Source organism: Erpetoichthys calabaricus, chromosome 3, assembly GCF_900747795.2.
Source record: "Erpetoichthys calabaricus chromosome 3, fErpCal1.3, whole genome shotgun sequence".
Taxonomy (NCBI): Eukaryota; Metazoa; Chordata; class Cladistia; order Polypteriformes; family Polypteridae; genus Erpetoichthys; species Erpetoichthys calabaricus.
In genome coordinates this window covers 285,621,255-285,633,571 of record NC_041396.2, presented here as the reverse complement: position 1 = coordinate 285,633,571, position 12,317 = coordinate 285,621,255, and the positions used below count along the sequence as shown (strand labels likewise).

At 39.8% G+C, this 12,317-nt stretch overlaps 1 protein-coding gene across 1 annotated transcript in view; it reads right to left on the bottom strand.

Annotated features, from left to right (window-relative positions):
- The window catches only part of LOC114649573 (extracellular calcium-sensing receptor-like), a 34,777-nt gene extending 23,743 nt beyond the window's left edge, over positions 1-11,034 (bottom strand). Inside the window, exons 1-3 of the mRNA XM_051924777.1 lie at positions 10,805-11,034; positions 10,063-10,351; positions 7,320-7,598 (exon numbers count right to left, since the gene is read on the bottom strand). Coding sequence (XP_051780737.1) covers positions 7,320-7,598; positions 10,063-10,351; positions 10,805-11,034 — 798 coding nt within the window. The remainder of the gene's footprint in view (positions 1-7,319; positions 7,599-10,062; positions 10,352-10,804) is intronic.
- Positions 11,035-12,317: the final 1,283 nt, after the last annotated feature.

The following is a 12,317-nucleotide window of genomic DNA, read 5'->3' as shown; positions in this document are numbered from 1 at the left end:
GAATTGCGATCTATGAAAGCAGCTGGCCGACACCTTGAGAGAATGTCACGTAAGACTGGCCTACACCATGCACATCCAGGCTTTCTCTGACCACCAAAGAGCTTACAGAGAAGCACTAACTGCTGCCAAGAACACCCACTATGGTAGAATAATAGAAAGTGGCCACAATAATCCAAGGGTTTTGTTCTCTGTAGTTAATAAACTACTCCAACCCGCATCTGGCCCAACTACCTCTTTTACTGAAGTCTGTCAGGAATTCCTCCACTTTTTCCGTAACAAAATTAAAGATCTAAATAATTCAACTAACATAAATACATCATCTGTTTATATCTCTCCCTGTTTTCCCACTCCATCCAGCTCCTTCTGTAAGTTCTCACCAGTCACATCTGCATCTGTTAATAACCTGCTTTGTAAGATGAGGCCGACTACTTGTGTACTGGACCCCATCCCCACCACACTACTTAAATCCTGCCTTCATGCCATAATCCCGACTGTTAAAACAATAATAAACTCATCCCTTGACATTGGCTCTGTGCCGCTCACTTTTAAAATCGCTTCTGTAACCCCAATGTTAAAAAAGTCTGGTCTTGATGCTGACAATCTTAACACTTACCTTTTCTGTCAAAAGTTCTTGAGCGTGTTGCAGCTTCCCTACTCACCAACTACTTAACTTCTAATAATCTGATGGAACCCTTTCAGTCTGGTTTCAGGGCGCGGCACAGCTGTGAAACTGCTCTGCTACGGGTAACCAATGATTTGCTTATGGCAGCAGACTCTGGACAAACCAACATATTAATTCTATTAGACCTCAGTACAGCATTTGACACTGTCAGACATGACATTCTACTGTCCAGAATGGAGAACATGCTGGGTATCTCTGGCACAGCCCTCCAGTGGTTCAAGTCCTATCTGACTGATATGCTAGAGTTTGTTAGTCTTGGCAACAGCAGATCCAGCTCAGCACCAGTCACACAAGAAGTTCCTCAGGGCTCTGTCCTTGGCCCTCTTCTCTTCTGTATTTACATGCTTCCACTTGGCCATATTATACGTAGCTATGGACTGGGTTATCATTTTTATGCAGATGATACTCAACTCTATTTCAATGTTAAAATTGAAACTTCATCAGAGCTTTCTCAGCTCACAACCTGCCTTAGTGAAATTAAAACCTGGATGGAGCAGAACTCTTTAAAATTAAATTGCAACAAAACTGAACTCCTGCAAATTGGGACTAAAATGCAATTAATAAAATGAGCTCTTTCCCAGTCCATCTTGGCGGTGATCTCATCAGACCTGCCTCTACTGTAAATAATCTTGGTGTCATTTTTGATTCCTCCCTCTCTTATTCCACCCACATAAATCACATTAAGAAACTTTCTTACTTTCACCTTCATAACATATCCCGTGTTCGCTCCTTCCTCTCCTTCTCTAATGCTGAGAAACTTGTCCATGCTTTTATCACATCCCGCATCGATTATTGTAATTCCCTACTGGCAGGTGCCCCTTCTAATCTTATATCACAGCTCCAGCTTTTTCAAAACTCAGCTGCAAGAGTCCTTACTTGAACCAGCAGCAGCGAGTACATCACACCCATCCTGCTCTGTCTTCACTGGCTCCCTGTGTCTTACAGAATCGAATATAAAATCCTACTAATAACCTACAAAGCTTTAAATAACCTTGGGCCAAACTACATCAGTGACCTTCTCCATCACTATGTGCCTGCCCGCCCTCTAAGGTCCTCTGATTCTGGAAATCTTGTTGTGCCCCTCACTAATCTACACTCCATGGGTGACAGGGCCTTCAGCTGTATACCACCCAGACTCTGGAACGACCTACCGAAATTAATCAGGTCAGCTGACTCCATGAATTCTTTTAAAAAACAACTCAAAACTCATCTGTTCAGGAAGGCTTTTAGCTCTACTTGACTTTATTACCCTTCTCTCAGTTTACTTCTCTGTCAAGATGCTCATGTAACCTGTATGTGTGTGCGTGAGACCATCAATTATGTTGTCTGTTAGGCTTTATCTCTGAATTCACTGTTGTAATCTTCTTTATTTATTTATCTGGTTTGTACAATGCTATATACTGTATACCCTGCTGTTCTTTCTTATATTCTGTAAGTGCCTTGAGCATGGGAAAGCCACTATATATATAAAATAAAAATGTATTATTAGCCATTGTTAGAATTAATATCATCCATTGTAGGTTCACAGTGAAGGTCAACAGGGATACAGAATTGATTTCACAAGCATCAAATATAAGGCCACCCAGCCTTGAATGTCCATCAAAGGATTCTCTCTTGGAAAGAAAGAAACCAGGCCAAATTAGAATTCTTAATTACCATAATACACAACTCTTTGGGGTGTGAGTGGAATACAGATATATAAAGAAAGTACAATCTATGTCCACTGTAGCTATGGAGCAGAACCAATAACTACTGCATCATTCTATCACCTCTTATTATATTTCAAACATATGCCAAAAATATCCAGAATTAAATTTTATCCACTTGTTTTTGAATGGATTTTTTCCAGTGTTTGAAGTGGGCTGCTACTCGTACCAGTATTTTTGCCTTTTGCTGTTTGGATTAGTTTTTTTTTTTTTATTGCGTGGTGGCAGTAGGTAAAGTCAGCCCATGTTCACCAGTGTTCAGTACTGGCACTTCTACTTTTTAATCTTCAAAGCATCATCAGTTTTTCGTTCAACACTTCCTACTGGCAACTATCTCCTGGGAATTTTAGCAATGGGGTACCCCCAACCCACTTGGTGTCCATCCTAAAATATCTTCACCGCCCACCTTATATATGTATAAAGTGGAATACCTTCCCATCTCATGACATAAATGTCTCCAAATGATCTGAAACACCTTCTTTAACTTATAGCTTATTCCAATTCAGGGATGGATGGAATGAAAGCCATTTTTGGCAGCATTAGATGCAAGGCACAACCAATCAAAGAGACACCAGTCAAAGAGGGCATGCCTATCCACAAACTCACACTCACTTATTGTAGTTACTACTGCATGACACCAGACACTATATGCCCAAGCCTGTCTCAGTAATGGTACCACATCATCCAAGCACAACTTTATCTCTGAATAACTAGAGCATTTTGATTATCTGATCTCTGTCCTTTACCACCATGACTGTTAAATATTTCACTTTTTACACAGCAATTTGTATTGTCTGTTGTATTGTTGTATGTTGTAGTGCTTTTCAGTCCCCTGTGAAAATGGGTACATTATATAATTGCTGTATTTCTTTAAATTGATTTCTTTCATATATCTACCTTATTTTGTACTTCAATTGACAAAGTAAATAAAAATAGTTTCAGTGTATTAATTATGTGTGCTGTTTCCAACTCAAAGTGAACCTGATATGCATTAAGCAAAATTCATTGATATGGATGGATGGATGGATGAATGGATAAAAAACTATGAATTAATTCACATTATCATCAAAGCCTCTGGTATTATTATCTAATCTATAATTGTATAAATGATAATCAGCAATGGTTAACCCCTGTTTTGACCCCCTTTTTCCATCCAGCATGATGCCCTCTAGGCAGGCTTTGGCCTCCACTAACCTTAGATAATTTAAGCTGTTTAGTAGTTATTGAATTGATTGGTGTCATTTTGCTTGGCTTTTCTCTACATTCATAATGGCTACCACGGTACAACACCCTAGTACTACAGATGTACAAGACACCGAAATATACCACTACTACATGGAACTGAAGACCCGGTGGAAGAAACTGGCACACATGGACAGCGACATCTTCTTCTTAACCAATGTTGTTTCTTGTCCTAGAGTGTGTATATAAAGACAGGGAACTCCAGTCTCTGTATTACATCTTGCCTGAAGAAGGGGCCTGAGTTGCCTCGAAAGCTTGCATATTGTAATCTTTTTAGTTAGCCAATAAAAGGTGTCATTTTTCTTGGCTTTTCTCTATATTGAATGGATTGCAAATACATACAGCAACTCAAAGAAAATCACTGAAAATACCGGTAGCAGTAACATTGCTTCATTTCAATATTGAGATACAGATCAGGGTATCCACCTTAATAAAAGGACAAGTGTTTGTGTGCGTGTGTGTGTGCATGTGTCTGTGTCTGTGTGTCTGTGTGTCTTTGTGTCTGCCAGAGCTGTTAGGGTTTGGAAGAAAATTTTAAAAATATGCAAAAAATGTAGAAGAAGGGTAAAAAAAAATTGAAAATGATTCCAAAAATTTCCAAACAAGGGTCTAAAAATAAAGTTGGTCTTATCAGTCTATGTTGTTGTCCAATACTATTTGCTAGCAACAGCAGAGTGGTAGCGACTTTCTTCCACCCACTCAGGCCACGTGAATGAGGTTTAAAGCTGCAGTGTTAATAACTGATTACTCTGTGTGGTGTGAAAATAATAATAAATTGAAGAGCACATCAGGAAACCTTAGCCCTGACGTGACTAGGCTACAGTCGCTAAACCACGCCATTCGGGTAGTGACCAACACCACATTTTCCTAGTAAAACACTTTAACTATAAGAGTAGTCAGTTTGATGAGTGATACCGAGAAAAAGTGGTGAAAACAGGCAGCTCTCTCTGAATAGGAAAAGGTCACTGCAAGAGACTGGAATTGGGTGCTGTAGGACAGAATGGCATTATCCATTTTCCCAGGCTGAAATCCCAATCCTGGCTTTGTGAACTGCTTCCAGACACTCTTATTGCCACCTAAAAGTTTCAGTTTGCTTGAATGGCCCATCCATTGGAAGGCAGCCTCTGCAACCTTATCTGATAAGACCATGTAACAGCCAAGGATAAAGCATGAAATGTATGACCACAGGACTGAAAATCCAGGATGAGTAACATTGATGGACAGCACTTTTCACCAGTGGTCAATCAAGAGGATGGACTTGTGTGCACCCATGACGCCAATGATAAGACCTGTACTCTTATCTATAAAAACCCTTGTAACACCCTAACTGATTGCTCCTCTCTCACTAGGCTACAGCTTGACCTGGTCATAATTTGGCTGCCATTTGCTCGAATCCATAGCTGATTTAATGTGGTTACAACAGAGATGAAAACTCTTTAGTCTCGGACCACCACTATCATGTTAAAATATCAGAAATGTACTCGCCTCCTTAATAAGATTAGTCTTAAAAAATTACATGATGAATAATCATCTGTTTGTGGCTAATACTAGTTAAATCAACAGTACAGTGTTATCTTAATGACTCTGAGAGGCTGCTTGGGCACAGAGAATCTTGTGAAACATTAACTAATCTTAGAAGGGTACATTCATGACCCAGAGTCTTCCTCAATATGTTAGATAAAGGAGAATTTGCATTTTTGCCTGTGTGAATACAGAATGGAGATTGGACCTGAAGATGGCTCCATTATGCAGGTGTACTGTGGTAGTGAAACTTGTGATAAAAAAATATTTGTGTCTAACTGCCAGCTAATTAAGCTGTTGGGCATCAACATCAACTTTTAATTTTTTTTCTACGTCAGGCAAATACCTTTTTTGTATTTAAAGAAACCCATGATACTACTACTACTACTACTACTACTACTACTACTATATAGTAATATTAATATTTTCAAACCCACTTAAGCCAACTGAGGGGACACAGTACAGGAAATAGTCCTGGATAGGGACCCTGTCCATCATATGGCCCACTCACACATAGAGAGAGTATTAAAACAGCTGGGCACAGAAGTCAAAGCCACCACCACCACTACTTACCACTACTACTACTACTAAAAATAATAATAATAATAATAATAATAATAATAATAATAATAATAATAATCATAATCATAATCATAATCATAATCATAATAATAGTGAAGGTAGAGCAATGTTAGCACTGATGCCTCACAACAAAGAGACAGGGGTTCACGTCACAGTCCAGAGCCATACAGGGCTGGTGATGCTAAATTGGCTTGCAATGTGAGACTGTGTGTTTACCTTGCAATGGACTAGCATACTGTCCAGAGACCATGGTCAGCTCTGCTATACTGGCTAACTAGGCAATCACCTAGGGTGTCAAAGTTTTTGGGAGACAGCATAAACTGAACTGAATTCTGCAGTGGACCTACCACCAGGGCATTGTGGTTGAGTGACCAGGAGCCATTAATGGCATACTAAAAGCACCAAGGGGTCCCAACTCGATGAAATGAGTATCCCTGCTCTGAAATCACCAAGGACACATTCAGATCTTAGATGTAATAATAATAATACATTACATTTATATAGCTCTTTTCTCAGTATTTAAAGCACTATCCACACAGGAAGGAACCAGGAAGCGAACCCACAATCTTCCACAGTCTCCTTACTGCAAAGCAGCAGCACTACTACTGCTCCAGCTGTTAGGACATGACATCCATTTACAACTCATGGAAAACCTAAAAGTGGATTACCACACAGAACCACTCTGCAATAACGTGTATAGCAATTGCCTTCAAAACTTGTTATGACATGTTCACTTTTGCCTAAATTTGAAAAAAATAAAGGTGCTAAAATGCATCCTTAGAACAATGCCAAAGAAGAACTATTTTTTGGTTCCTGGAAGAACCATTCACATGAAGGTTGCAGAGGGTTCCTTTAAATATTTAGATTTGTAACGGGCTCCGTAAACAGCCTTGAACAGATAATAACACATTTGTGAAATAACAATTTTCTGATTTTAAAGGGACTCATGCTTCATATAATAACATATGCTGATTTAAGGCTGTCTCAATCTGTTAGTCATCTGCTGCTATACATTAAAGATTTTCATTTTAACCACATACTAGGAACCTTTTCAAACCCCAAAAATCCAATTCCATATGTAAAGAGTCCTTCCGGGAATTAAATGGTTCTTTGACCAGAAGTGGTACCACAAAACCCAGTGAAGTCTCATTAAGAAATCAGTAGGCCTATTCTTAAGAAAGTAGGGCAACAATAAGCTATGCTCCTGCCTTGCTGAGATAGGGTCCAGCTTCCTCAAGGTGTTGTTCAGGATACTGTAAGCCGGCTTAGAACATGGATGGACAGTGGTATTAGACGTTATGGTAATTGTGATATGTAGGAAGGACAACTAAATACCAAAATAAATTAATATATTTACTATTACAAATGTTTTCGTGCTTATATGGGTGTGCTGGCCAAGTTAATTCTAAAGCAAAATCAATAATCATCATCATTATCATCATCATCATCATAACTGAGGCAAGTACGAAGTTACTACTACGTTTCTTTGTTTTGTTTGTCAGGTGAGATTGGATCTTATTGCATATTTTGCAGCTGTAGTCTTTCTTTACATAACGCGGCTGACGAGGACGTCCCCGAACACAAACCTGTACTATCTTCATTATCTTCTTGAGGTTGTAAAGCACTGGCACTGTTTCGGAAAAAGCCAGGCAAACTCCGCTTCCTTGTATTTCCTCTCGAAGTATTTGACTACCCAGCTGTCCGTAGTCATCTTCTGCAGCGAGGATGCCAACCCAGGACCATCCAAAGTAACGCACCAACCGAGCCAGAGCCCGCGACTGGAATTCATCACTTGGAATCGTGCGGAAGAAGGAAGGAAACTGTCGGCGGTCACTGAGCAACGGCACTGATGAAAAATAGCTGATCTGCGTTTGAAAGAAAAGCATGTGAGTAAATCTGGGTACAAGGCAATAGTCCTGCTTTACAATGGGACAGAAAACAAGAAAGACAGTATGAGATGCAGCGTGCTTGGTATGAGAATACTTAGATAACTGAAAAGTTTCTATTGTGGAATCAACCTTCTGGATCCCAAAGTCTACTTAATTGAGTGGTAACAAACAGATCGGATTCAGACAACTGTATAATCTTATATATTACTTTACTTATTTCTGTATTTATTTATTTATTTATCTGTCTGTCTGTTTGTTTGTTTACAATTTCACCAGTTTTTCGAATATGCTTTTGGGGCAAGGAAATCTTTCCTTTTGTATAAAGAATCAAGTATCAACTTGAAAACACATACTGATGCTGATACTGAATATGTGTGGCAACACACAACCACTGTGCCGCATAGTAATATCTTGTCACGAAAATAATTAGATCAACTAGGACATTTGGAAAGACATCGCGAACGTCGAAACTACTACAATGCAATTGGTAATTAATTAATTAATTGTGGCGCAGTGGGTAGCGCTACTGCCTCGCAGTTGGGAGATCTGGGGACCTGGGTTCGCTTCACGGGTCCTCCATGCGTGGAGTTTGCATGTTCTCCCCGTGTCTGCGTTGGTTTCCTCTCACAGTCCAAAGACATGCAGGTTATTTGGGTTGGCACTCTGCCCGGGACTGGTTCCTGGCTGGGATTGGCTCCAGCAGACCCCCGTGACCCTGTGTTCGGATTCAGCGGTTTGGAAAATGCATGGATGGATTGATAAATAAATGTTCTTTCTGGAACCTTCGTGTGGATGGCTTTTTATGGAGACCACAAATGGTTCTCCTGTGGCATCGCTCCGAAGAACTGCTCTGTCACCTTTATTTTTTAAAGTGATAGGGATTTGTTCTTGTAAAATGCAAAATAAAACCACATGTGTTAAAGTAACTCTACAATAGCTTATATAACTCAGAAGGTGTAATTGAACACAGTTCAGTTTGTGCGTACGTTAGGACGTTTTTCACCGTAGAAATGTGCCATAAAAAATAAAGATTTTTGTTGTTTACCGCACACATTTGATTAAATTTTGCAGAGTCAGAGTCCGTAACAGACACTTATGCTTCACACCGGAAAAAAATTTCACTCTCCGAAATCTAAATTCCCAAATGACACTCTACCGAGTTGTGTGGTTCGGTGAAGCTATTGCTTGACAAAGAACCATTTCATTCTGGGACCGTTTTCATTATCTGCTTATGAAACTGGTTTTGTGGACCTCGGAAAGGATCCTAGTATGTAAAAGAGACATTTTTAAATGCGACCGGAAAGTAACGCATCAAGAAGACCTGAACTTAGACCGTATATGCAGCAAGAATCCAAACCAGGAACTTTTCGGGATTTTGCACCTATGTACTAATCAGACAATTAATGGTAACTGCTACAGATCTAAATAAATAAAGGGATGTTTTCTAAAGTCATTTTAAAATCCTTAACTCAATGGCATTTCATAAATCTGCTATACTATATATATCCATGAGTACTTAACGGAACCTGTTACGGGTCCAAATAATTAAGTTTCTTTCTGAAACCTTCATGGTTCTTCACAGAACCAAAAACGGTTCCCCTATTACTCCGAAAAACCGTCTGTCGCTTTTATTTTTAAGAGTGGTACGACTGGAGTAGACGCGGTGAAAACCTACAGTGACAAAAGCAGACTGCAAATTCTCTACCGAATGTGTGTGGATAAAAATAAGTGAAAATGCGGTTTAAAATTACTTTAAATCAGATTACTGGTTTATTTCTCAAACCTACTCATTATTGGGCGCTTATTCTACAGTATGGCGTGCAATCCGGGATTCACCTGATAGGGCAAACTACAAAATCCTGTCATACACGAGAGCTTTGTATTTTGCTCTTTTGGAAATGTTTAGAAGGTATGACACCGACAGTATGCACCAGCTGCACAAGTGATTTTCTATGAAATAAGAGCCAGAGATGGTTACCGATTTGGAGGCAGTCAAATTAACAGGGGTTTGAAATTTAAACAGTTCAAGCAAGGTTTGTATACAGAGACACATGAACAAATGCAGAAGGTAGAGACACGTCTTTTTTCATCAATTCATTTTTTAACACTCTAATCTTTATTACATGTTGGTAGGAAAAATAATCTGGTAAAACCGAGCGCAAGAGAACTAATAATTAAGCATTGCACTTTCACGCGTTCGCTCTCGCCTTTGGAGATAGGGTTTTATTAATCTAAAATGAGTCGAAGCTCCCCTAAACGCACTGACCAAGCAGGATCTCGCACTCAGACTAGAGCTGACGTATCGCCACAGCAGAGTAGTTTTGAAAAATGAAAACATTCAGTTTCATTAGAATAGGATAGTATTGACACAATCAAAATCTATATTATAACATATTTCTAAATGTTCTCCCAATATATGTTCTGGATCCCCCCGACTTACCTGCGGATAGCCGTAAAGTCCAAGCATTCGAGCTACAGGCAAAGTGACCCCTGAGCCAGCGTCCCCTATAACCGCAGCTAGGGGCTCAGGGCGGCACCGGTACCCAGGCAATACGTCATCCTGTCCACTCAGCTGCCACAAAGTCCCCTCCAGGCCCCGTGGAATGACATCGCAGGAATCGTAAATTGCGAATCCCAGAGTAATGTTGGGCAACAAAAATGGGTTTTCGTTGATCTCTTTGATGGCAAACACCATGGCCTGAAGCCAGCGGTAAGACCTTAGACTGAATCTGTGTGAACGAAATTGAGGGGTAAATATCACACCTAGAAGACATTTAATGAGACTTTAATAGACACAGTGGGGTTAAAGAAAATGAATACCCTGGTTGCAGAATACACTATTTTATCTATAAATTGACCAATAAGAGTAACTTTTTATTTTTCGAATTTCCTTGATATGTGTCTTTCGGTAAGTAAACACCGTCTGATTTTCTATTGCGTCTCCCAAACGCGCATTAAACGCGTTCAACCCGCACTAACAAAAAACAAAATGAAATAGGAAGCAAACTGAATAAAATCAAGTAAAATCAATTACTGAAACAACGACAAGGGTCATTTTAGAACAACACTGCTGATGATGATCGTGATGACAAAAAATCCTAAATGTTTTTAGTCATTCGTTATTTCACGTTGTTCGCTAAAAGCGACTCTCGATGTTATTCTTCATAAAAGTTCATACTTACTTTTCGCAAACAATTGGCTTTGGTAAATCAGTAAATGGGGTGTCTGGGAAGACTTTATTGTAGTGAACTGGAAAAATGCCGCCGATGATGATGTCCCCAGCTGCGGTAAAACCACGACCTTCTAAGACACCAATGGAGCAACGACCCGGTCCATTTGCCGCCGTCAAAGAGCCCCACACATGCAGGACAACCCGACACCAAATAGCCAGGATAAGCACGCGACGACTCATCTTGAGCACCCGGAACTGTGAAGGTAAAATTTTGTCGATTATTATGTGCTGAATATTTATTCATTGCGGTAACATTTGTGATATGTTTTATTAAAACTACGAAGAAATAGGAAATGACATTAAGCAAACAAACAAAAAACCTATTATAATAGTTCCTTACAATTGAACTTTAACAAAATAAAAAAACCTAATCCATCCATTTTCAAATGTACTTATCCTGAGCAGGGCCGTTGGGAAGCCGGACCTCCTGCCAGTATCAGGCCCAAGGCAAGAAAATCCCTGACAACAGTCCATCACAATACTCTTAGCTCCTAACCCTCATAACTCTTAAGTCAGTCTGTTATACTTTATCGAAAAAATAGCCTATATAATATATAATAAAATGTACAATATTTGATATGTAATATAGGGGCGGCACGGTGGCGCAGTGGGTAGCGCTGCTGCCTCGCAGTTGGGAGACCTGGGGACCCGGGTTCGCTTCCCGGGCCCTCCCTGCGTGGAGTTTGCATGTTCTCCCCGTGTCTGTGTGGGTTTCCTCCGGGCACTCCGGTTTCCTTCCACAGTCCAAAGACATGCTGGTTAGGTGGGTTGGCGATTCTAAATTGGCCCTAGTGTGTGCTTGGTGTGTTTGTGTGTGTGTCCTGCGGTGGGTTGGCACCCTGTCCAGGATTGGTTCCTGCCTTGTGCCCTGTGTTGGCTGGGATTGGCTCCAGCAGACCCCCATGACCCTGTGTTCGGATTCAGCGGGTTGGAAAATGGATGGATGGATGGATATATTATAAATTATATAATATCAAAGTAAGCAGCAATTTAACGGTAAAAAACGAGACGGGACGACGAGGAAAATGCAGTTAAATAGTAGCTACACCCCCACGTATATATACATGTATACATCCTTACATTATATGTACAGTATATATACGTGGGTGTAGCTACTACTTAGTTGCATTTTTCTCGCCGTCCCTTCTCGTTTTTCACAGTTAAATTGCTACTTACTATGATATTATGTGCTATTCTCTTAAATATTCGGTATACTTTTACCTTTTTTGTGCAAGCTGGTCTACAATATCAATCTGTTTTAATATCATATGAATATATAGTTTCCCATACTTCTCCCTACAGAATGTCTTTACTAAAAAAAAAAAAAAAGTCACACCGTTCTTTATAATTAATATATATTTAATTAAAAATGCTCATGAGAGTAAAGGATATTGTGTGAAAAATTAAGAGATTAATGGCTTGAGAAGCACCAGGGACATTTTTTTTTCCATTTCACTCAGTCA